At 47.0% G+C, this 22,715-nt stretch overlaps 2 protein-coding genes across 16 annotated transcripts in view; one reads left to right on the top strand and one right to left on the bottom strand.

The window, feature by feature from the left end:
• The window catches only part of LOC117185934 (heterogeneous nuclear ribonucleoprotein L-like), a 193,468-nt gene that overhangs the window by 155,957 nt on the left and 14,796 nt on the right, over nt 1-22,715 (top strand). For 6 of the 15 annotated variants that reach the window (XM_033398670.1, XM_033398666.1, XM_033398660.1 and 3 more), the window contains one exon: nt 17,123-17,170. The exons of 7 other annotated variants lie outside the window; for them this stretch is intronic. In XM_033398670.1, the coding sequence (XP_033254561.1) occupies nt 17,123-17,170 (48 nt within the window). Of the gene's footprint in view, nt 1-16,192; nt 16,791-17,122; nt 17,171-22,715 lie in introns of those variants that run through there. 2 more of the 15 variants (XM_033398672.1, XM_033398673.1) reach the window with 2 other exon arrangements.
• On the bottom strand, nt 10,771-11,646 carry LOC117194032 (protein TsetseEP-like). Its single transcript, XM_033398674.1, has 2 exons — nt 11,536-11,646; nt 10,771-11,482 (listed from the first exon to the last, which is right to left on the bottom strand). The coding sequence occupies exons 1-2, from the start codon at nt 11,542-11,544 to the stop codon at nt 10,793-10,795; spliced, it is 699 nt and encodes a 232-aa protein (XP_033254565.1). The 5' UTR covers nt 11,545-11,646; the 3' UTR covers nt 10,771-10,792.

Here is a 22,715-nt window from a genome sequence, read left to right as displayed (position 1 = left end):
TGGATGCAATGTCGGTGAGTGCCTTGATGGCGTCGACCGTTGATTTGGCCATCCGGAATCCGTACTGGGACTCCGATTAGGCCTCCTTCTCCTGGATCTCCTGTAGACGATTCTCTCCAGGGTTTTGCCGACCGTATCCAGCAAACATATTGGGCGGTATCCTGATGGTTCCTCCGGGGACTTATTTCCTTTGGGTAGAAGTATTAGCCGCTGCACTTTCCACTGCTCTGGAAACACTCCTTCCCGTAGGCATTTGTTGAACGTGTCAACAAATACTTCTGGTCTGGTGGTTGCTCCAAGCTTCAATGCCTTGTTTGGGATACCGTCCGGTCCTGGTGCCTTTTTATCCCCAATTCTCCTGGTAGCCGCTATCACCTCCTCAACAGAAATCTGTTGCCACAGCTCGGAGTCTTGGCTCGAGACGCTTTCCTCCCTATACGGGTGCTGTGGGAATAGGGCCTCCACGATGCTACGAAGCAGGATCGGGCAGGTCACTTCCGGTGTTGACTGGCTTCTTATCCTCTTGGTGACGACCTTATATGCCGTCCCCCAAGGGTTGACGTCCGCCTCCTCGCATATCTGCCTAAAGCAGGCTGACTTGCTCTCCTTTATGGCACGTTTAAGGGCTCTTTTCGCTGATCGGGGTTCCTCTCCCCTGGTTTCGAACTCAGGCCGACCTCGTGCTCTCTGGTAGCACCGTCTTGCTCGTAGGCAGGCTTTCCTTAGCTGGTTAACCTCCGCATTCCACCAGTAGCAGGGCGCTCCTCTTTTGCAAGGCTTCCTTCTTGGCATTGCCACATCACATACCTCCTCCATGAGCTTCGCCAGTTTCTGAGCCAGGCCCTCTGACGTTTCTCGCGCAGGGCTCCAGCTGGCGTTGCGCAGATATTCCGTGAAGGTTTCCACATCCAGGTGGTCGCCCTTCCATTTAGGTCCGGTAACTTTGGCTAGCTGTCTTTTCGTTGCTGCTCCGCATTCGAAGTGGATCGCGTGGTGGTCGCTGAACGTAAACTCCTCGCTTACTCTCCACGTAGCTCCCCTATGGAGTGAGACGCTCATGAAGGTTAGGTCGATAATGGACCCTCGACCCGCCTTGAAGTAGGTTAGCTTCCTGCCATCGTTTGCGAGTATTACGTCCAAGGACGCAAATTCCTCGAGCAGACACGTGCCTCTGGCTTTGGTTTCCTTACTGCCCCACTCTACGGACCACGCATTAAAGTCTCCCGCTATTATTACGGGGGCTCTTCCGCGCGCGTCTTCCGCTATATGCGCTAGCATACTTTGGAAGCGCGCTAGGTCCCAGCTCGGCGGGGCATAGCAGCTATAGAAGGTTACCTCTCTAAGCCTCGCTCTAACAAATCCTTCGTTGGCTGCGCATATCTCCTGGGGGTGGATTTGTACGGCCCAGATGGCCGCCTTGCCGCAACTGCTGCTGGTTCAACCGCTTCCTGGTATCGCCCTGAATGGCTCGCAGATGAGCACGACTTCGGTCTTCCTCTCCCTGACTGCTTGTCTCAGGAGAGACTGAGCAGCTTCGCAATGGTTTAAGTTCAGCTGAGTACACCTCATGCTGATCTTTTAGTCAGGGCGTTCCTAAACTGGGGGCATCTACCGCTGCCGGCCACGTGCTTCCAGTCTGCGCTCGTTCCCTTGCAGAGCATGCACTGTGGTTCCAGGCTACAGTCCTTTGCCAGGTGGTTCTCCTTTCCACATCTTCTACACAGCTTGGACCTATCTACTTTGCTACTGCACTGTCGTGCCATATGCCCAAACTCGAGACATCTGAAGCATTTGGTGACGCTGATTCGCTCACGCAGTCTGCATCTTACCCAGCCTACTTTTAGGACTCCTATTTTCAGAGCCTTTTGAGCGTTCTCCGCTGGCAGCCTGATTGTGGCCGTCTGGGTTCCGCCGTATGCCTTTCTCAGCTGGATGTCATCCGCAGACAGCTCCGCCAATTCCACCTGGCTTCTCAGAGCCTCGCATATATCCTCCGTGGCGGTTATTTCGTCCAGGTCCTTGCACTCTACGGTCACCCGGTGCGACAGGCTACGGACTTCTGCGTGCTCCTTCAGCGTATTGGCTACCAGGCCTTTAAACGTCTCCGTCTCCTCTCCCGACTTGTTGAGCTGTAGAAGTAGCTCTCCTTTTTGGGTCCTCCTGATCCTGGCGACCGCATCACCGAGTCCACGCAGGGTTTCGTCCGTCCTAACCTTGCGCAGTATCTCTGCATAGGTCTTTTCACCTTTGGTGGCAATGACGATGGCGTCTGGTCGCGTCTTGTCCGCGAGCGCTCCAGTCGGCTTTTGCGGCCTCTTCCTTCTGCGCCGGTTGGTCACCGTCAGAAATGGGGTCTCCTCCGGCTCCTTTCTCTCCCTTTCAGCGTGGGCGTCCTTTTCAACTGCTACTCTTGGTGTGGTCTGGACCTCGACCGCTGCCTTGGTCCTCTTTGTCCGGGGTGTTGGTGCACCTGCAGCCTGTTTCCTCTTAGGCTCCGGGAGAGGTCTGAAAATCGGTGACGTCTGAGAGGACTGGTTGGTCCTGATCACCGCCTTAGCTCCTTCGTCGTGCAGCTGGATAGCAACCAGCTCATACAGCACCCTTATGCTCTCGATCGAGTCCCGCATGGGTTGGTGTATGGATCGCCTCTTGCCATCCTCGAGCATCTCCACTAGCTGCGTGATCTCTCGTCCTAGATCGCGCAGCGCTGTGCTGCCCTGAGCTTTTTGGTGCTGCTCCGGGCCAGGGAGGGCCGGCAGCGGGGCGTCGGTCCGCTCACCAGTTGGCGTTCTCGCCATTTTTTTGCTTTTATTGAAGCCTTCTGAGTCGTTCGTCGTTATGGGTGTGATACTTTTACTCATTTTGTTGGGTCCCAACTCGTTAGCCGTTGTCCTTGTCTGTTGTACAGTCGCGTCATCAATCCAAAAAAAGGGGGGTCCAGTTCCTATCCTAAGACTTTACTGGTCTCCGTCTTAGTCGCCTTCTCGTATTAGCTAGGTGTTTCACAAGTGTGTTAGACCTATCCGGGGGATACCTGGCTTGTGCCGGCGGTTACGAGTTGCTTTAGTGCTCTTTAGAGGGAGCAGAACATCCCCGTGTCTTCTTAGTCGCCTCATACGACAAGCTGTGACATGCTGTGGTGGTATTCTACTGCCCGCTCACCACACGGGTGCGTGTGTGTGTGTGTGTGTGTGTGTGTGTGTGTGTAAGTGCTGCTGCTGCTGCTGCACTTGTCTGCCTGGCCGTCTGGTGTGGCTAGGTGAAGATAATTGGCGCATTTTGACACTCGCAGCCATCCCAGGGTCATCTCGATCCGAATATAAATCTGACAATCCATTGTCAACTTTTGTCCCCCCGTGGTGGCACAATATGGCCAGCAATTTGTCCATCATCACTGGCATCCCATCATCGTCATCTTCATTGTGTGTAATTGCACGTTCTGACAGAGATGCCTCTTTCGCCAGCTAATTGTGATGAAGCGTGCCACCACACAGACACACAGATATTCAGTCGGTTACAGACTGAAGGAAGACCAAGGGTTTGACTTTTGATCAATTTATAGGAGTTCATATTCAAGCTATTTTATGTACATGTGATGGACTCTTTTCTATTAGATGTCTGCTCCAGTTTTATATCATTTTCCAAAAGGGAAAACTTTGCCCTGGTGGCCGGCCAAAGTTTTAGGGAGTCTTGTCCCTGGGGGCCTGGTTTTGTCTTCATCAGTCATTGGCCGTCGCCTGCCACTGCCACTGTCAGTGCTCAAAGATGCATGGAGCTTAAATTGGCATCGCCACATCTCCACACGCGTGGAGCACACAAAGAGGCACATGGACAAGGAGATTCATGAGGCATACAGCAGCACACACAAGTGGATGCAAGTGGAAACAATGGAGTGACAGGGACATTGTGAAACTGTCATCGACGGTTGTCGGCCAACTAAGCATTTAATTTTAGCCCAGCCAGCGACAATTTTAGCGAGGCCCGAAGGAGGATGATGGCGGCCCAGAGTCGAGCCCCCTGGCCCTTACCCGATACAAACTGCTGTTAACTGTTGACGTTGAGAAATTTAACGAGTGACTGTAACAAAAGACAAGGCAACTTGTCCAAAACACAATGAATGCGAACCGGGCAAATCCGAATGCGACTGCGACTGCGAATGCGAGTGGGAATCCGACTTGCAGACGTCGCGATGTCACTGATGGCCGGGAAATTGAATTAGTCAAGTGCTTGAAAGTGGTTACAATGGACGCTGGGACTGGCTCTGGTGGGGGATACCGCGAGATACCCTTAGAGGGCCTCGTGAATTATGCACTTCTCGAATTAATTGCAGACAGCGAAAAGATATCAACCTTATCTCCTTTGCAGGAGAGAAAGGGAACTTATTCAATTAAACTTTTGCCATTTCCTGGCTGGTGCTCGTAATGGGAAATGTGCTTCTGACGGTGGCAGCCTTGGACAGTCGCCACAACCGCCGACTGTGATAGGTGGTTTGGGGACAGAATAACTTTGGTTCTAAATGAAAATTCATTAAAATATAATATTTGCTCGGAGACAGAGGCCAAGCTTCATCGGGTGCCCCCCACATGGTGACATGGTGTGTTCCAAAGGACAGGGGGCGTGGCACATGTGGCATGCGTTTAAATACATTTTTCTCTTGATCCTTGCTGCCTCCGAGTGGCGACTGGTGACTGTTGGCTGGTTGCTATGCAGCATCTGTGCAGCTTGCAGCTGCTGCATGCAAATTAGAGCGTTATTATATTGCACTGCAATCGGGCTAAGGGGCTCTGATGAATGGGAATTGTGCGGCACGCAACCCGCCCCATACTCCGCCTCCTCCGGCTGCTCCTCCTGCTGCTCCTGCTCCACCGTCTCTCTCGAGGACGACAGTTGCTGACGTTGAAAGCATTTGATTTTTTGGCTCCAGTCCCCGACGACAGGCACAGCCCCAACTTGATCCGAATCTCTGGGGACGTTGTTTGAACAAAACTATTTCCCTGTGAAAACTCTCTGATTTATGCATGTTCTGCTGCCACATGAGTCCTTTGCCCCACCGCCCATCCATCCAGCCAGTCATATTGTTTGATTAATTTCATAAGCTTCGTTGTGCCGCTGCCTGTCTCCCGTCCCGCCTGCCACCGCCTGCCAGCAATTACGTCACAAAAAGGACAACATTCCAGGAGCTCTCCAGCCAGCAGGGAGAGTCACATGTCACTTGTGTGTGAGCTTTATTTGTTTGCCAGGAACATTGTTGTGTGTGGCAAACACTTGAAGGGCTTAAAGAGATTGACCAGCTTATTGGGGCAAAGGAAATCCGAGCCGTTTGCTCAGCTCACATAAGCCAGAGACCGCAGGGAGAAGTTCATAGTGTGCCACACGTTCAAGGAATATTGTCTGGCAATCCTCTGGCAGTAGTTGCTCTTTAATAGTTTCGCTTTATTGTGGTCCTTCCAAGGCAGCATGAATAATTGGTCTTCTTATTCATTTCTGAGTCATTTAACATTCATAAAATATATGCAATCTCTGCTTCAGTTTCTGTTCTCTTGGTCCAGCAATGGACTGGCCATCGTCTTCCGTAAGCCGTAAGTAAGGCTGGTCGAACTAATCCCAGATGTCGACGGCTCGTCCTTACATCCTCCGAGTCGAATCCTTTCTAATAACATTCAGCTTGGGCTGCTCTCGCATATGGATGTGCAATTTCTTGTAAATTTAATTTCCTGCTTTACATTTCTGGTCATTTCGCTCGCTCTGACTTTTGCTCTTGTTGGCTTTGCATTTTTGGCAGGCGGGCGATGAACGAGAAGATGATGCCCTCATTGCCCATCAGCTATGCAGAATTCATTTCCTCATTCGACGTTCAAATAGTGAATCATTTGCAAAGTCCTCCCCTGCAACAACTTTCAAAAGTTAATTGATTTTCCAAATTTTTCCCGACACAATGGCAATCATATCCTTTATGGTGAGGTCTGCCCTTGGCATACTAATTGATGGCTAGTCCTTGGACATGTAAGTGCATTTTCACGACTTTATTGTTATGGCCAGCCTATGGAAATGGTCGAAAGTGCTTGTGAAATCCGTTTGGCAATCAAGCCAAAAGCAAAGAAACCTGCCGAGCCGTTAGATACCCTCGCAGATTCATATATTAATGGATTCTCTATTTTCTGTGCAGGGTGTGCTTTGAAATAATCATAGTGCCCTCGGAAAGGGTAGAACCTATGCCGAATATTTCCCCAATTACTCAGCACAAAGCCAAAAGTTGTGTGCAAAAATGTTTTTCCCTGCCAATGAGACGTGAACTTTTATGGTCCTCTCCCGCTCAGTTCAGTTCTCCTCTCCCACCTCTGCCCTCTCATGTCAGGCAAACTAATTGATTTTAAAATAAATAATGACTAATGCACTAGCAGCAGCAGCAAGCTAAAGGGAAAGGTGTGCCAGCTCTTTCTCTCTATCTTTCTCCCTCGATTCTCTGGTGGGGAAATTTCGTGACCCCTTTCCCTCCTCTTGTGGGAACTCTATCGCTGTCTGGGTCGAATCTAGTGGCTCTGCGCAGACAAGGCTTAACCCGTTCGTGACCAGAGGGATCCTCTCCTTTCCTTTTCACCTCTTCATTAATTGAAATTTCACTCACTGTCAAGGTGTACTACGTGTGTTTGTGTTTGTATTTGTATTTGTGTTTCTGTGTTCGGGGTTGCCCAAAAAGGTTGCTTGTGTGGGCGTGCCAGCAACCAGCTGGGAGTTGGAGGGACGCTGGCAAGGACCGAGCTGAAGCGCAGCTCGGGAGAACCATTTTCAAATTAATTGAGTGAACTAATTTTGGCAAAAAGGTTTTTTAATTGATGCTCCTGCTGCTCGCGGAAGAACTTGTTTACCACCAAACTACTCGGCGGTTCCAGTGAATTGAATTTCATTTGAAGTTAGGCAGGAAAATTCGAGCACTTAAATCAATAAAGTGTTTTAGGAATTGAATGTTTTTTGCTGAATTTAATACAAATGCTTTGAGCATTTGATTCAATTGGTCTGAAAGCCTTTTAGCGATTGATTTTATTTAATGCTTGAAGATTTGCCCTTTCATTGGTTGAAAGGCCACTCAATACTCCAAGAGCCCCAGAAACGACAGCACATGATCATAATTAACATAGATATGTATGCTCATATCAATGATGAATGTAACCTCCTTTTCATGGGCAAATCCTCCTACCTTGGCATTCCTTCGTTCCTGCATTTCCACACTAATTTTCTCCATGTGGATTTGTGGGTCGTTCCTCGTTTGTGGGCCCGCAATTTGCATTCAGTATGAGTGCATGCATTTGGCATCTCTCTTCGGTACTCGTACATGTTTTGCCTGTTCTTGTGCTTTGTGGATTGACTGTTTCTGCAGCCAGAGGCTATGATGATTTTCACACCAAAGTCTGGGCATTTGGCTGGCATTTGTGGTGTTGATGATGCGGTAATTGTGCTGCAAGTGGCAGTTGGCCTCATGAATGGATCGGCATCAGTAATGTGATTGCTGGCCATTAGAGACTTGGACTATCCGTCGATTCTCGAAAACAGAGAGCCAGGGAATGCAGGATATTCCATTGGATTACTGCTTTACGTATGCGTGCAGTTCTGGCTCTGTTTCAGCGTATCCTTTGGCAAGTAATGACCCAAAAATCTAAATTTCTCTTGCTACATTTGCTCCTAATGCTGACCGCCGACGCCGAAGGGCAGATAGTATGCCAGAACAACCTCTGGGCCGCATTTACATACAACGTACAACATACATATATATCTGGCCTAATGCTATGCCCGAGGGGATGGGATGGGGCCTGGGCTTGGGCTCCATCCCCTGGCATGACATACCATCCACTGGCTGTGTGCCAGGGCAAAGTGCTGCTCCAGCAGGATACTCGCACGCAACAGAACGGTCCTCCAGCCTTCGTGTTTGCCATTCGCCAATATTCAAAAACTGATTTTCATATGTCTTTCGAGTTTATTTGCGACCAGGCAGATTGTGGGTAGACACACGGCCCAGCCCAGCCCCGCCCTGCCCTGCCCTGCCACTGCCACTTGTCTCCAGCTCCGTATCTGTATCTGTGCTGTCAGCCTCTGCTGCTGCTCCTTCTGCTGCTGCTGCTGAGTCTTATCATCCCTCGCACACGCACCAAAGTTGGCCGAGTGTATGCGAATTTTTCCTTTCCCTCCAACTTTTTTTTATTGGGTCTCGAATTAAATTCGCAGCACATTCACTTCCTCGCAAAAGGAAGGCGAGGCCCTGGACTGAGACTGGAAGGTTCCTGTGCAAGTTTTTTGAAAAGCGATTTCGAATGCAAATTTCATTGGGGGCCCCGTTCGTGTTCCCCCTCGGCATGTGTGCGCATGGAGATGGAGTTGGAGATTAAAATCAATTCAATTTGCAGCAGGCCAACAAAAGTGGTAATAATTTTTGCGAAAGCAAATTTGCGATGAGCCTTTTGCATCGGCTTAAGCGATGTAGGGAAATGCGATTGGGGTTTTCCGGTACACGGCAAGAGGCGACTGGATGTACAGCTGGAGCTGAAACGAAAGCCGAATCTAGAGCCCAACCAGCTGGCTCTTAATTGACTCATTTCTTAGCTCATTCGATTCCTTGCCAGACACATTGCCTCTGCCTGCCTGCCGACAGTATATCACACGTTATGCACCATTAAGTGTTCATTTAATAGCGGGCCATTTATCAATTCCTCCGTCGATGCTGCCAAATGTTGAGGAAAACGCCAGGACTGTTGGCTGTTCACAGTTGGCAGCAAAAATCATGAATAATGAAAACAGAAAGGTGGAAGGACGCAAGCGAGCAGGGAAGCCATCCGAAGCTGCGTTTGTCATAATAAAAGTAACTTAAAAATTGGACGGAAATATCTGAGCGAACATAAATCAATGTCCCTCAAAACCCTCAACGGGCTGCCGCAATTTATTGCTGTCCTGTTCCAAAATGGCTTCGCTGCGCTTTGACATTTAATTGCATCGTTCTCGGAATGGAATGTTTATGAAATATTTTTGCTCTACTAGTCACGGCTCTGCCCACCCACCCCCACCCATACCCAGACCCAAACCGACACCCAAACCCACCATCTCGCCACCTCTCTTGCTTATCTGCCATAGGTTCTCATTTGTTGCCGATTTTAATATACGGTCCCATCGAGGAGCATTCTGTGGCTATATCAACGATCCCCCAATGCTAGCACAGTTTTCAATTTGCTGATTGGCCTGTGCACACTGGGCGGAATTCCCAAATAAGTGGCATAAAGTCGAAAATTTTGTCGAAGCAAATATTAATTATATTTCAATATATTGAAAGTAGAATCCCTATATATTACAAATCAATAAATTTTGTTGCTAAAAATGCAACCCTGTCATTCTGATCAAACTTCAAAGTCAGTTGATTAGTCAGCTGATTCCTGCGACAAAATTGGCGGAAAATTTTTATTCACTTTGAGCGCTTGGCAAATTCACACATTGCAAAAATAAAATATTGTGAAATATGGATTTTAAAGGCCCGGGTATGTAGATTGAATAACAAAAAACAAGGGGGGGTTACGCTGGGTTAGCATCACAGACACATCTGCCATTGCTGCCGCAATGTTGTTTATTCCATAATGGTAGTTGAGGTGGTCTAGACGCGCTGCTCTCGAAAGCTGTTACCCATGACGACGAAGGCTTAGGGGGTAATCTCCATTGTTTGCGACCTTCCCGCTCATCACCCATCGTGGCAGACCATGTTCCGAGGAAGAAGGGCCACTCGCATATCAGCATAATGAAGGTGGCCAAACTACGGGCAGGGTCAGCTCCGTCATTAATTGTTTTGTATTGTCCAAAAAAAAAAAAAGAAAACCAAACCAATGTGTTCGTTTTGTGTGGAGTAAAAACTTACCTTCTGCGTGTTTGTGCGTTATGTAATGTATGTTAAAATAAAGTAGAAAGTGTGTATTAAAAGTAAGTAATAATCCGGTTTGCGGCTTTTTGCGGCTCTTGCGGTACTTTGAACTTTTAGATCAGCTAAATTATTAGAAATAGTTAAATAGTAGAATAAGAATTTGATCATAATAAGAATTGTTTATAAAAATATTTGTTTTATATTTTTATATTTACCACTATTACATCAAAATTACAACAGAATAATAAATTCCCTTAAAATTGTAGTACTTTTTTATAGCTCTCATGACGTTCCTTTGTGATCACGTATTCGCCTTGTTGCCATATATGGGCTATTGCGGTAGGCGTGGTCAGATGAACTTAAAATTTTGTTCAAATATTTAGAGTGCTATATTTATTAAATACACCAAGTTTGAGCCCGATATCTGCTTTATTCGACTTTATGCCACTTATTTGGGAATTCCGCCCAGTGTGCTGTGGAGAGAAGCCCACAAAGCCACGCTCACATCAGGTTTACTTTATTGAATGCAGCACTTGAGATTCGGCTGCTACTTTGGCTGTCTTGGCCCTTTTCCGACGGTTGCTGGTCTTGGTCCGGCGTTTGCCGTGCTTGTACCGACGGTGGCCGGGCTTGGCCCGACGCTTGCCGAGCCTGGCCTTGTTCCGGCGCGAGCCGTGCTTCAGCTTCCGGTTCTTGTGCTTTGACCTCCTGTGAAGGCGGGCGCGCGACCTGTTACCGATGTCTGGCGAGCGTCCGGCCATTCACATCGTAAAACTCCACTTCCTCCACAGATATCTCCTTATTGGCATCGTAGTGGTACGAATAGCACTTGACCTTCCCATTTTCGATCAGGCACAGCCAGCTGATGTCATGCCAATTCGCGGTTGACGCTGGAGAGTCTACCTAGCAAGCCTCTCCCTGGCAAGACTTACTGCCAAAGATGTCGTAGTCCGAATTTACGCCTGTTGGTTCAGGTTCAGGCTCCGGTTCAGGCTCCGGTTCAGGCTCTGGTTCAGGCTCAGGTTCAGGCTCAGGTTCTGGCTCAGGTTCAGGCTCAGGTTCAGGTTCTGGCTCAGGCTCAGGTTCAGGCTCAGGTTCAGGCTCCGGTTCAGGCTCCGGTTCAGGCTCAGCAGGAGGGACATACGGGCCTTCTGGGTCTGGTGTCGTTGGTTCCTCCGTGGGTTGCGGAACAAATGGTGGCCTGTTGACAGTACACCACACGTGCAGCTTGTCAATCATGTTCTGGATGGCACCACCGGCCAAGAGTTCCTTCATCACCAATTCACTGATGGAGGTCACCACATCCGTGCTCATCGGCTGATCTAAGCTGTGCTTTTCCACCTGCTTGATGATCACCTTGGTGGCTCCCAAAATTGTTACCTCCATCAGCTCGTCCTTGGTAACTTCTGGCGCACACAGTTCCCCCGAGTGCTTAATAACATTAGGTTTCGGAATTGTCGCTACGTCGATTGGGGGGTCTACACCACCTTCATCTCGCCGTTGAATGCGAGTGCGACTACGGTGGCTTCTAGCCTCCACGTCCAGCAGTCCAGTTGTTGTGCCCAGAAGGAGCAGCAGCCACAGAGATTGCTTCTGCAATGGAGATCATGTCACACAATTCTCTAGACTTTTCCAATATATTTTACCATTTCCATTTACCAATCCTCCTATGGCATTCACCTTCACGTTTGGAGTATAGAATGGAATTAGAAATGGAATGAATATTTGCTGTGCTGTTGACTGTATCGGTCTATGCTCCGATTCGATTCGTTGTGGAAAGAAACGCTTAGACACGCCTTAGGCTTACCTATAATCAAGCAAGCGTTGGGCATTCTGCGACTTACATAAGCCCCATAAGCAAATACTCCTGTGAGAGCGGTCACGGTCCCACTGCCACAATTACAGCACCCACCAGCAAACGATTATACAACGATTCCGATCCTCAAATGGCATTACACTTCCCAATCCGATCCGATCCTCCATTGGCTGGCATTGACCTTGCCTCGCACTTGAAAACCGGATTGCCGGAAAATGGCCATCATCCCCCACACAGAGCCAGACAACAGAGCGAACAAATTGGGGAGCAACACTCGATGCGAAATGCAATTAATGAAAACTGATAATTGAGGTGTCGGACTCTCTCCGCTTCTCTCCGGAGTCCAAACTGTCTGTATACATTTTCCATTTTCATTATTCCCGTTTCCCCACATATAGCACACGATATTCTATCTTTCTCCTTTTTGATTGCGTGTGGCTGTTTTCAATGAAATTCTTTAGAATGGAATTCATGGCGAATAAAATTGGCAAAAATATGCATATGGTTGCTCGCTGCTTCTCAATTGTGTCTCTCTGTCCCTCTCTCTCTGGTTTATTTGTTTACTTTTGGCTTGAGGCTGCTGGCAAATATTCGGGCACTTAAATCGCAATGATCTATGCTTAGTGTTCTATAAATGCACCTTCATCTCCGCATCTGTATCTGTATATAGCAGAATCGGATTCTGAATCAGAATCCCAATCCGAATCTGAATTTGTTTACGATATTTCAACGCTGCAGAGAGATCTTTTCTGTGCAATTTCTTTCGCCGTGGCGTTGAAATCTGTCCACGAGTATATATGTACATGTGTATATGTCTCTCTGAGGCATATTTCACATTCTGGCCCGGTGCTCGACAATTAATGCATTCATTTCAGCTGACAGAAAGATGACGGCCCGAATATTTATGTGCAGATTTATGTTCGCGGCTTATTAGATTATTAGATTATCTGCGGATTTGTTCATTTGAAATAGCACCATTTACCCAAGGCATGGGAACTCAATTAGTCGTCGAATACTTGGAATAGTCCAGTCATACTTAGGATCGTTATATCTTCCGACTGCCCCACTACCAATGCCTTTCCTTGTTCTTTGTTCGGCGGAGTGGAAGAGGTTCATTTCATCAGTTTTGAATGCGCTTTCAAGGAGTTGTGGTCAAATCGAATTTCCATCTCTCCATCCACTTGTGCTCGCAATATTCCATTTTCCATTTCCTATTTCGCCAATTTTGCCGTTTTCGCACCGCATTACTGCTGTACTTCCTGTTGGCCACATTCTTCCTTCGGATGCCAGTGCCAGTGCCACTGCCACAGCCACAGCCAAAGAAACATGCGGCGGTTGGCAGTTGTGCTCCAGTTTTGATGGCTCATGTTGGCCAAGAGCTATCAAATACGATGGTCAGGCACCATGTCCTCCCCAGTGTCTGGTGGCACGCGCAACTGGAGTTTGAAGCCAGAGCCAGATGAAAACTTTCGCCGCAACAATGTTTCCCCACTCACGCACTCGTCTATACGTATGTGTAGCATTCGTATTGGCGCTGCTTCAATGGAAAACAAACAAATAAACGTCGCACTAGATGTGCCTCGACGGGTTTTCCGATGCTTACATAACGCGCTATTCTCCACGACGATCCGATACGATATGATAGCGATGATGGCCAATGGCCAATGGCTCCTGATGAGCGCGGTTCAATGGCTCCATGGCCACCACGCACATTCCGAAATTGATTTCGATTTCGTTCGATTTGCTTGTATCGGCATCAGCACCAGCATCGTCGTCAGAAAGGAAGAGAAACCGAATAGTAGAAGAAAAGGCAGCGAAAAACACGTTGAGTTGGTGGAAACCGCTTTTGGCCGCCTGATTGTTGCTGTACCATTTCCTGGCCTGGCCTGACCATGGGCATTCTACTCCCCTCCAGCAACAGCAGAAGCATCAGCAACAAGATTGTAAAACTTGATTTTCAAGTTGTGCCATCGCCAGCGGAAAACGCATTTCCCAGCCAAATCGCCAGTTTCCTAGAGCTGTCGTCGTCCACTTTTGGACGTCGTCGTCGTCGCAGTCGCAGTTGCATGTTGCTCTAATTGCACGACAAACTCTCGGGCAACTTTCACACATTTTTGGCGCTGTCTTTGGAGGTGAAGCACCCGCATCTCCTTTCCGCGTCCCCCATTTATGTCCATAGTCGTCACATGTCAGGCAGAAAAGTGAAATTTTCTTTGCGGAAATTGTTGAGCCGCGGCCAGTACACATATTCGTACTCGCAGGAGGAAGTAGAGATGCGAAATGGTGTCGTTCTAGGCGGATTTCTAGGATTTTCATTCAGTAATTAATATGTAGAATCTATGATATACGACACAGACACCGAGGGGATAGCCTTGAGATAGCCGCGAGAATGTGGACGACATTTTAATGTAATTAATTTTAAACGCAGACTGATGATTTTGTCTGCTTTGTGTCTGTATGTGGTATGTAGGTATGGGTATGGTATGCCATAAATATGCCAGAAAAACAATACACAAAACTCTCTCCTCTCCTTTCCTCTTGCTCCCTCCGTGTCTTCCGACACCCGCTGACAGCAAAACCTAATAAGCATAATGAATGAATGAACGAAGGAGCAAATGAATGGGGGCAAGTGGCAACCAGCTGAGTTGCTGTTTTTCCTCAACGCCTTGAACTTGTGCTGTCACCTGTGAAGGCAACGATGAGGGAAATCCCCCAACCGCCACCGCCACGGCAGATCCCTCCCTGGTGGTGCTGTTGCTGAGGCTGATGCTGAACTGCCCGAACTGCTGTCGTTTGCTGTTGCTGGGTTTAATTAATTTCAATATTAGATACACTTCATTAAAAATTCCTGTTCTGTGTGTTTGTGTCCACTGTGCCATTGCATTGTCGAATGTGGGCCCATTGTTGTGTTCTATTCTTGGCAATCGAAAGGAATTCAATGATTGAGCAGCACAAATGCGCCTCGGATGCTGATGGGATCTGCAACAGAAATAGATGGCCGGCCCATGCATACCTAATGGCTTGTAAGAGATCTATGGTCGAAAGGCTCCAATTCCCATCCCCCTCCTTTCACCAGACAGTTGCATAATTCAGTAAATCGGTTAGTGCCCAAAACACTTGAGCCTTGAGCCCGAGTCAGTCGCGTCTTTCTGTCAACCCATTCGAAGCTTTGGCAGTGCCAGCAATTAACGCACTCTAACCCCAGGGCCAAGAGGACGGGGAATTGGGTCAAGTGGGGCTAAGAGCGAAGCTCGGTCCCTGCTCTTAGACTAGGCTTAATGAAATGCACTTCTGCTCTCATTAGGCAATCCATTTTGCGATTCTACACGAGCGCTTTCCACCTCTCGAGAGTGATGGACTCAAAGCACACATACATATATGTAGGAGGGCACCAAATGGTTAAATTATTTCAATAAATGCTTCCATCAAAATGACAGTTTTCTCTAGGTAGCTGTCAGTTGTAGGTACATTTAAGGCATTTCATTTGGCTGGCAAACACAATGAAAGGGTTTTTTGTTGTCTTTTTCGTGTTTTGCCTAATGTGCCTTCCAGGCTGCCACTTAATGCAACTTTGATGTTTTTCTGGCCACGCACCGAGCAAGAAGTTGCTTCACCTGCTGCGGATTCTCCGAGAGGAAAATCCCTACAGCCAGTAAATAAAAACTTTTGCGGTTAAAGTTTTGTCCGCCGCCTTTGTTTGGGTTGCTGTTGCACCAAAAGTATTCGTCCCGGTCTCGCACTCATCCACAGCTTGCCGCATCCACCAAATGGACTTCTCATTCGTATGGCATTCCCTGGCACTTGCCACAATGGCCACGTTCCGCACTCACACACTGCCACTCACACGTACACGCACACATGCACACCGACAAAAGCCGAGGCAGACACAAATGCATTCCTTGTCGAGTCATTCTGGGTGCGCACTCTTCCAAGGCAGCGGGACAGAGGAACGAAGGGCTGCGTTTGCAACCGAGCGGGGTGTGGGGATGGCCACGCTACGGCTTTTTGGCAACAGCAACTTTTTTGCTTTGTCATGTGCCATATTTCTTTCTCGCCCGGCAACTGTGCCGCGGCGACAAAGTGTCTTTTGTTTAAGAACTGCAAATGGGGAAAACAGCTTTAAGGAATTTGCCCCTTCCACCAACAACACTCCGAATTAACTCTTTGTGACAGCAAACGGCAATGCCTCCTTGATATTCCTGCGATGGCCATCAATTTTCACGAATTTCCATTATTCACAACAACCCGTTTCCTCTCAATCTTTCGTTCGCTTTGCGACGAAAAGAGTTACCACCCTCCGACCCGGCAACTTCTTCTTCGCTTTCTATCGAATGCGAGTATTACTGTCTCAGGCTGCATATCGATATTTACTTCACGATTGCTTTTGTCGGGAGGGGGGGGCAGAACACATAGAACAGTTTCAAAATTTGATAAAACACATAGTAGGCCGGATTGGTTTTCTAGTCAAGGAAATACGAGCTCCGAAATCATTAGACTCCAAATCGTCGAGGTGAACGGATTTAACTCGGAAAACAAACTAACGAAATAAAAAGAAAACCAAAAAAAATCGAAAAAACGAACAAAAAACCGTAAAGAAAAAATTTGTGTTGAGATTGTGTTAGTGAAACTGTTTTGCTGCTTGATTTTTTTTTTCGGTTGTGAACTTTTTTGTAAAGTTTTTTTTTTTGATCGCCGATTTTGTGGACTTTTCGTTCTTTACGTTATTTTCTTTCGTTCGGCTTGCGTTTTTTGTGTCGGGAGTCATGAATAACTTGAACGCCAATGCCACTGCCTTCCTGTGGCAGTCGGCTCAGTTGCAGCAGCAGTCTCAGCTGCTGCCGGCCCAGCCGCTGCAGCAGCCGCAACACGTGCAGCTGGTGCATGGCGCTGTCGTGCCGCAGCTGCGCAAGTTCGGCGGCAACAAGGGCAACTTCAATTACGTGCAGACCCACATCGCTGCCGGCCCCTTGATGGGTGCCGGCGGCGGCGGCGCCGGCGGGGGCCACATGGGGCCCACTCCGATTGCCTACCGCAAGCGGCAGCCGATGAACCAGGCCTATAATGGCTGCGGTTTCCAATCGAACGGTAAGCAAGTGGAATAATCAGCTTATCGCGTCTTTTGCAGTGCAAAGGGGACACGCACACATCGACAAGTAAAATTTCGGTAGTCATGAGTTGGCAGAAAAAAGTGATGACATCATAGTCGTTTTTTCACAACTGACAGCTGACTGCCTGCCTCCAGTGTTGTACAATTCCCAGTTCACATTTTCCCCCGAGTCAACATTTGTCACTAAGCACTGTTCAAATTGAATTCTTGTACTACTCACTCACTGTTCGAATTGTTAAATATTTTTGTGTGCCGCTGGCGACTGTTGCACAGATCATTAACTATATATTTTCTTACTTCTTACTTGCAGGTAAGTCGCTGTTTTCTATACCCGAAAATGTTGTTATGCTTGATAGCCGTAAGTACATTTGAAACTACAACCGTTTACCAACACTAATCCAAACACGATTCCCAGCACAAACACACACAGCTTTTACTGAACACGAATACAAGCACCGAAGCCGAGCACACATATACGAAGCAGAAACACGACTGCAAAACCGAACACAAATCAAATTCGGACGTACGAATCAATCATTGTGTTCGTGTGGAAATTGGTCGGGGCGGCGGGGATGAAAAGCAGTTTTTGATGAAATGCAAACTATAAAATTAATTACCATCGGAATGGGGTAGCGGCGGCCCAAGTTCAATTACAAAATAATACAATGGCTTGGTGGCCGCGCTCGTGCAACAAAATAGATCAAAAGCGGCCTGCCTGGCCATATTTGCATCTCAATGTGGAAAATATTTTGCGAGGGATTTATCAATTTCGGTTCTGTTTTCCAACCAAAAAGCAATTTAAATTTTTTGTCTTGCATGAATTTTCAATTGCGTTTTCTCGCGGCGCGTATCTCCACGGCGCTCCATTAACATTTCCATAAAGTGGGTAACGTTGATGACGTGAACAGACCAGCTGTATCTGGCAAGATTTTCACGTTTTCCCTTGACGTTTCCCCTTGACGTTTCCCCTTGACGTTTCGTTTATCGACGTTTTTTTTTTTCTGCTTTTCCCATTGTCTTGTTATTGCCCGGCGATTTGCATAATTTTCAATGAACGCAATTTTCATTGTAATCGTCGAAGCCGGTCGGGCAGGGGAGAAATACGAGTAAAATCATTGTGAGTGCGGGGGGTTGGGGTCTTTTGTTTTTAGTGCATCCTTGTGGTAGAGCTGCCTGTGGCGATCTTTGGATCGACCCAAAGAGCCTTTTAATAGAGTACTTTGCTAATGTTGTCCCCACCTGCAGCAATTTAAATTATGGCTCGTTTTCTTAATCGAGCAACAAGGCAGCAGATTATGACAACCCACCCACACCGTCAGAGAGTGTCATAAAAATATGAAATGGCCATTTGAATAATTTCTGCTCTCGGCAGAGCACACGACGAAGCCGAACAAATTTGCACCATAATTAAAATAAATGCTTTCAATGGCCAATAATTGACAAATAAATTAATTTTAATTGCAGGTCGGCTGTCGGCTGTGGCGGTGGTGCGGGTGGCTAAAAATATATTTCAAAAGTGGCTAAAATAAAATGTGCGCATGGGCCTCCTCCTTCTTCGCCTTCTTCGACCGTGTGCGCATTTTATTTTTAAATGTTCCGCTTCTGACTCTCCAATACGAGCCGTGCCACGCCCACGAGCAGCAGCAGCAGCATCAGAGGCAGCACCACTCGCAGCAGATGTCGTGCCGCACGACATAGTATTACACTTTTGTGGTATATTTGCAAGTGGCAGTATGATGGCGAAGCACTTAAAAATACATAAAAATACCAATGGGGATGTACATATGTGTGTGTATGCATTTTATGCGAGGGGAGGGGGAAGCGTTTCACTTGACATATTTATGGCCCCTTGTCCCAAAGACTGTTTTCCATGGGATCAGCGGATCCGAGTCACTCAAAGATTTATGTGGGCGTTCATTAAACGCACATCCGTCCTCGGGCCATCCACATCCTCATCCACGGGCAAAGACGGCCAATCACTTAGTTAATACGACACACACTCCCTCGGAGTCATTTGGGAACGAATGAATATTTGCATAAGTACTCATACTCATTCAAAGATATGGCGATGCGAATGCTGCGATGGGGTGCTCGACTTCGTTTGTTTGCATTTATGCCTGCCCTGGCCAACGCCGCTGTATGCCCAAAAAAAACACACAGTCGGGTATACAAAATATAGTATGCATATGGCCTCTGGCCCGTGGAGTGGCTTAATTTCGTGGCATTACAACGACGGTCCTCCGCATTTTATTTATCTTCTGGCCCGATTGTTGTGCCTTACTTTTCCTGATTGACAGCGCATTTCGTTTGCTTTTCCCTTGCCTTTTGCCCATTTTCCCCAATATTTGTTCGCCTAATGCACTTTTTGATGGTTTCATTATTGCTCCGTTCTGCGGTAGCCAAACTTAATTTAATTAACGTTTTTTTCGTAACATTTTCACCCATAAACCTTTTGCTGTTTCGTGACTGTCGGGCCGTAAATCTAGATGTGCCAACCGACAAAAACACAGCATCTTTCCCACCATAAATTCATGGTGAAATCCAATAACAATACCGGGAAAGCCGTCGAGAGAGGTTCGGAGATCGGGGTAGTCAGCACAACAAGAATAACAAGAATAACCAGGCAACCGCATTCCGAATGACCAAAAATATAAATTGTGTCGCTTGTAGTTTATGGTAATTCAATAAATTCAATAAATTGAAAATGTCAAATTGTGTCATGTTGCGGTCATTGGGATGGCACGCCAGAAAAACCCACTCGAAGCCCAGCGGCTCTTGCGGGAATCGAATGCTGGGCATAATTAAATCCACGTCGAGTATCAATAAAAGTTGCAAATGGTTTTAAAGTTGCCGTCTGTCCGACTGTCCGTCTCCGCATCCCTAAGAGGAAGCATCTCCTCCGTTTCCGCATCCTGCGCGCATCAATCAATCAAGGACGATCAATCAAATTGTTGTCAACAGCGGGGCATACGGCGCACGCAGCTAACGACTACGGCGGTGGAGGATGCGAAGGCGATGATATGGCTGTCGCTAGATGGCGTGTCGAACAAGAACAATGTCGCTGTCGCCGGATGGGTGAACCGCTCCAGGGCTCCACTGCTGACCCACTAACGAGCGCTAATGGACACCAGTCCAATAGTCCGAATGGAAACTATTGAACCAAAAATGTTTCAATGTAGTTGCTGCTTCAGGGTGGTGGCAGTGGCAGTGGTAGGTAGGAGTGGGAGGTGGACCAGGGATATGGAAACTTTGCCACTCCACGCAATATTGCGTCGATTATCTTCAATCACGAGCCCGAAGACGGGCTGGCTTGCGCGGAAGACACTGTTAGATCGCAGAGCACTGGCCACAGGCGTACTCGCACCGCGCTGCTTTAAACTTCCGCCCAACTTCCTTCCCCGAAGTCGGTGCCCAGAAATGCCAGGCAATTCAGCAGCGTCTGCGGTATTATTGAAGGCTTTATTGTTTGCCGTTTTGATTGCATTCTCAATTGGTTCGCTGGCTCGTAATCCCCCCTCGCCTGAGATAGGACCAGATTACCGTCTAAAGCAATACTGGCTTTCCCTCTTTAATTTTCTTCTATAAAAAGCTTTATGTTGAACAGTTTTTTGTGTGTAACGTTCCTTGGCATAATTTTGAGCGAAGGGCGATAAGCCAGCTCCACTTTGTAACTAATTTGGTTAATTTATGCAGGACATTGGCTGGTGGCTCTGCAGCTTTTTTGGCCTCTCGCTTCGACTCCTAATAATTTGTAATTAATTTGTGCATCTGGCTGACGGCAAAAGGCGGTTTGGCTTGGTGGCCGCCTTTTTGTCCGCCGCTTCGTACTTTTGTATAATTTTCCACAGCAATTAATTGTAAATTTTGCTAATGCGTCTGCCACTAGCATTTTTTGCCAGCCCCAACTTCAGCGCCCGCCCAGAATCGTGCAATTTCGCAAATTACAATATCAAAACTGTCCCCCAGCTGCTGCACTCTGTACTTAGCCTTGCTTCGTTCGCTTTTCTTTGCTGCTGTTTGTTGTATTTTTTATGGCACTATCGATTTTCGCTTTTCCCCACTTATCTATGTGGGATTTGGTGGGAGAGCAACAGAGTCTGTAGAGATAACAGAGGAAGTAACAGAGAGAGAGACTAGAAGCGGCCGTCGAACAAAGAGAGGAGAGAACACAGCCTCAACGATCGACGCCATTTAATTCGGTGCCAAAGTCTCACTCAGCCATGATGCAATTATACAAGGTGGTCTCGTCGGGAGCCGAAGTTCGTTCGTGTTGTCCCTTATCGTCAGTACATGCTTCCTTGTTGATGATGAAGGTTGTTCACGGACGAATTTTTTGATATATTCTTAACCCTTATGTCCCGACAACAACAAAATTATAAAAGCATATAAAAAAAATACCACAGAATTAGAAGTAATCTTTATATATTATGTAAAAGAACATTTTAATATAACTAAAAATGTTGAAGAAAAATTATTAATAGCTGCATAAAATTTAAATATTAATATATCAGTAAAATCATTTTATTTTAAAATTTTAAAACCCACGGGTTAATCAACATCAACATATACCGTCTCACTCACACTCACTATACTATGTGCCCTTCACTCGCACTTATTGCTAGCATACGTTAAGGGACTAACTTTTGCCGACGAGACCACCTTGTATAATTGCATCATGCACTCAGCCACACGCAAATTACGAGCGCAAATATCTGTATTAATCAAAATATACTTAAAGCACAGCGACCGTTGTAATCATAACTAATCTTAAATAATATTCATAAATAAAGACTTATTATAATAAAGTACAACTAGGGAAAATCCGGGGCCACATCTATCTATCGTATCGTATCGCCAGCAGCGGGGCAGTCGAACAAAAAGCCAGAAACTTTATCAAAGCAGAAACTAAGTAACGTGAACGAATTCGTTATGAGAGCGGCGTAGCCTGCGCATTGCTGGGGCACTTTGTTTAATATGATAAAAGAGTTTGTATGTATGTAGTATATTTATTCCACTTATGTATGAATGTACGTACAGTATAACTTCGACGGGCGGAACTTTGATTAATGGGTCGCCAGTTAGTTGGGAAGTTTCAGTGGAAATCATAAATATTCAGTGGTAATTCCACTGTAGATATGTCCATGGCATTTGTTTGCAGACGAAGGAGAGCCATTAACTAGAAAAACGCTTCAAAATGTCGTATGGGGGAGGAGCAGCAACCTGCTTTCCCATAAAGTGAATACACTCGTCGTCATCCAGTCGTTGCTCAACAAACAACAAGGATCCAACCAGCCAATAAAGTTGAGGGATATCGATGGCCCTCACGACATAACGCTCGAGCAAGTGCCAGCCTCCCCGTAATATTTTCTCTTCAGCAAATGTAGCCACACAGAATATATGTGTTTATATGTGCATATGTACGTTGAAGGGCACTACATATGTAGTTCTGGGATTGAGTAACTCAAGAAGCTTGTGGATTGTCCAAGAATTTGAGTGCATTCCCAGTTACTCTTTGCTGACCAGATGACCGGATCCTATAAGTGGGTGTCTGTACTGTGTTGGGTCGAAAACTCCGAGTAGTTTTCGACGGGTCATTCCGCGACGCCAATGGTAAGACTTTGAACGACACTCTCTTTACAGGGCCGAGCATTCAACGCGATCTGTTTGCTGTATTCTCAGAGGATATTGTGAAAATGTTCCGCCAAATATGGGTCTACAATAAGCATCGAGATTTTCAGAGAATCGTTTGGAGGGAAGATCCAACCGATCCAATCAAGCACTTTCAACTATGTACCAAATAGACATCGAACTGGACAAGAACAAAATAAATACAGTCCACTAAAATCAAATCCGTCGAGCATATTACTCGCGAACATTCTGTCTGATTGCATGTGTGGGCGTGT

Source organism: Drosophila miranda (genome assembly GCF_003369915.1).
Source record: "Drosophila miranda strain MSH22 chromosome Y unlocalized genomic scaffold, D.miranda_PacBio2.1 Contig_Y2_pilon, whole genome shotgun sequence".
In the NCBI taxonomy this organism is placed as follows: domain Eukaryota; kingdom Metazoa; phylum Arthropoda; class Insecta; order Diptera; family Drosophilidae; genus Drosophila; species Drosophila miranda.
This window is presented reverse-complemented; position numbering and strand designations above follow the sequence as displayed.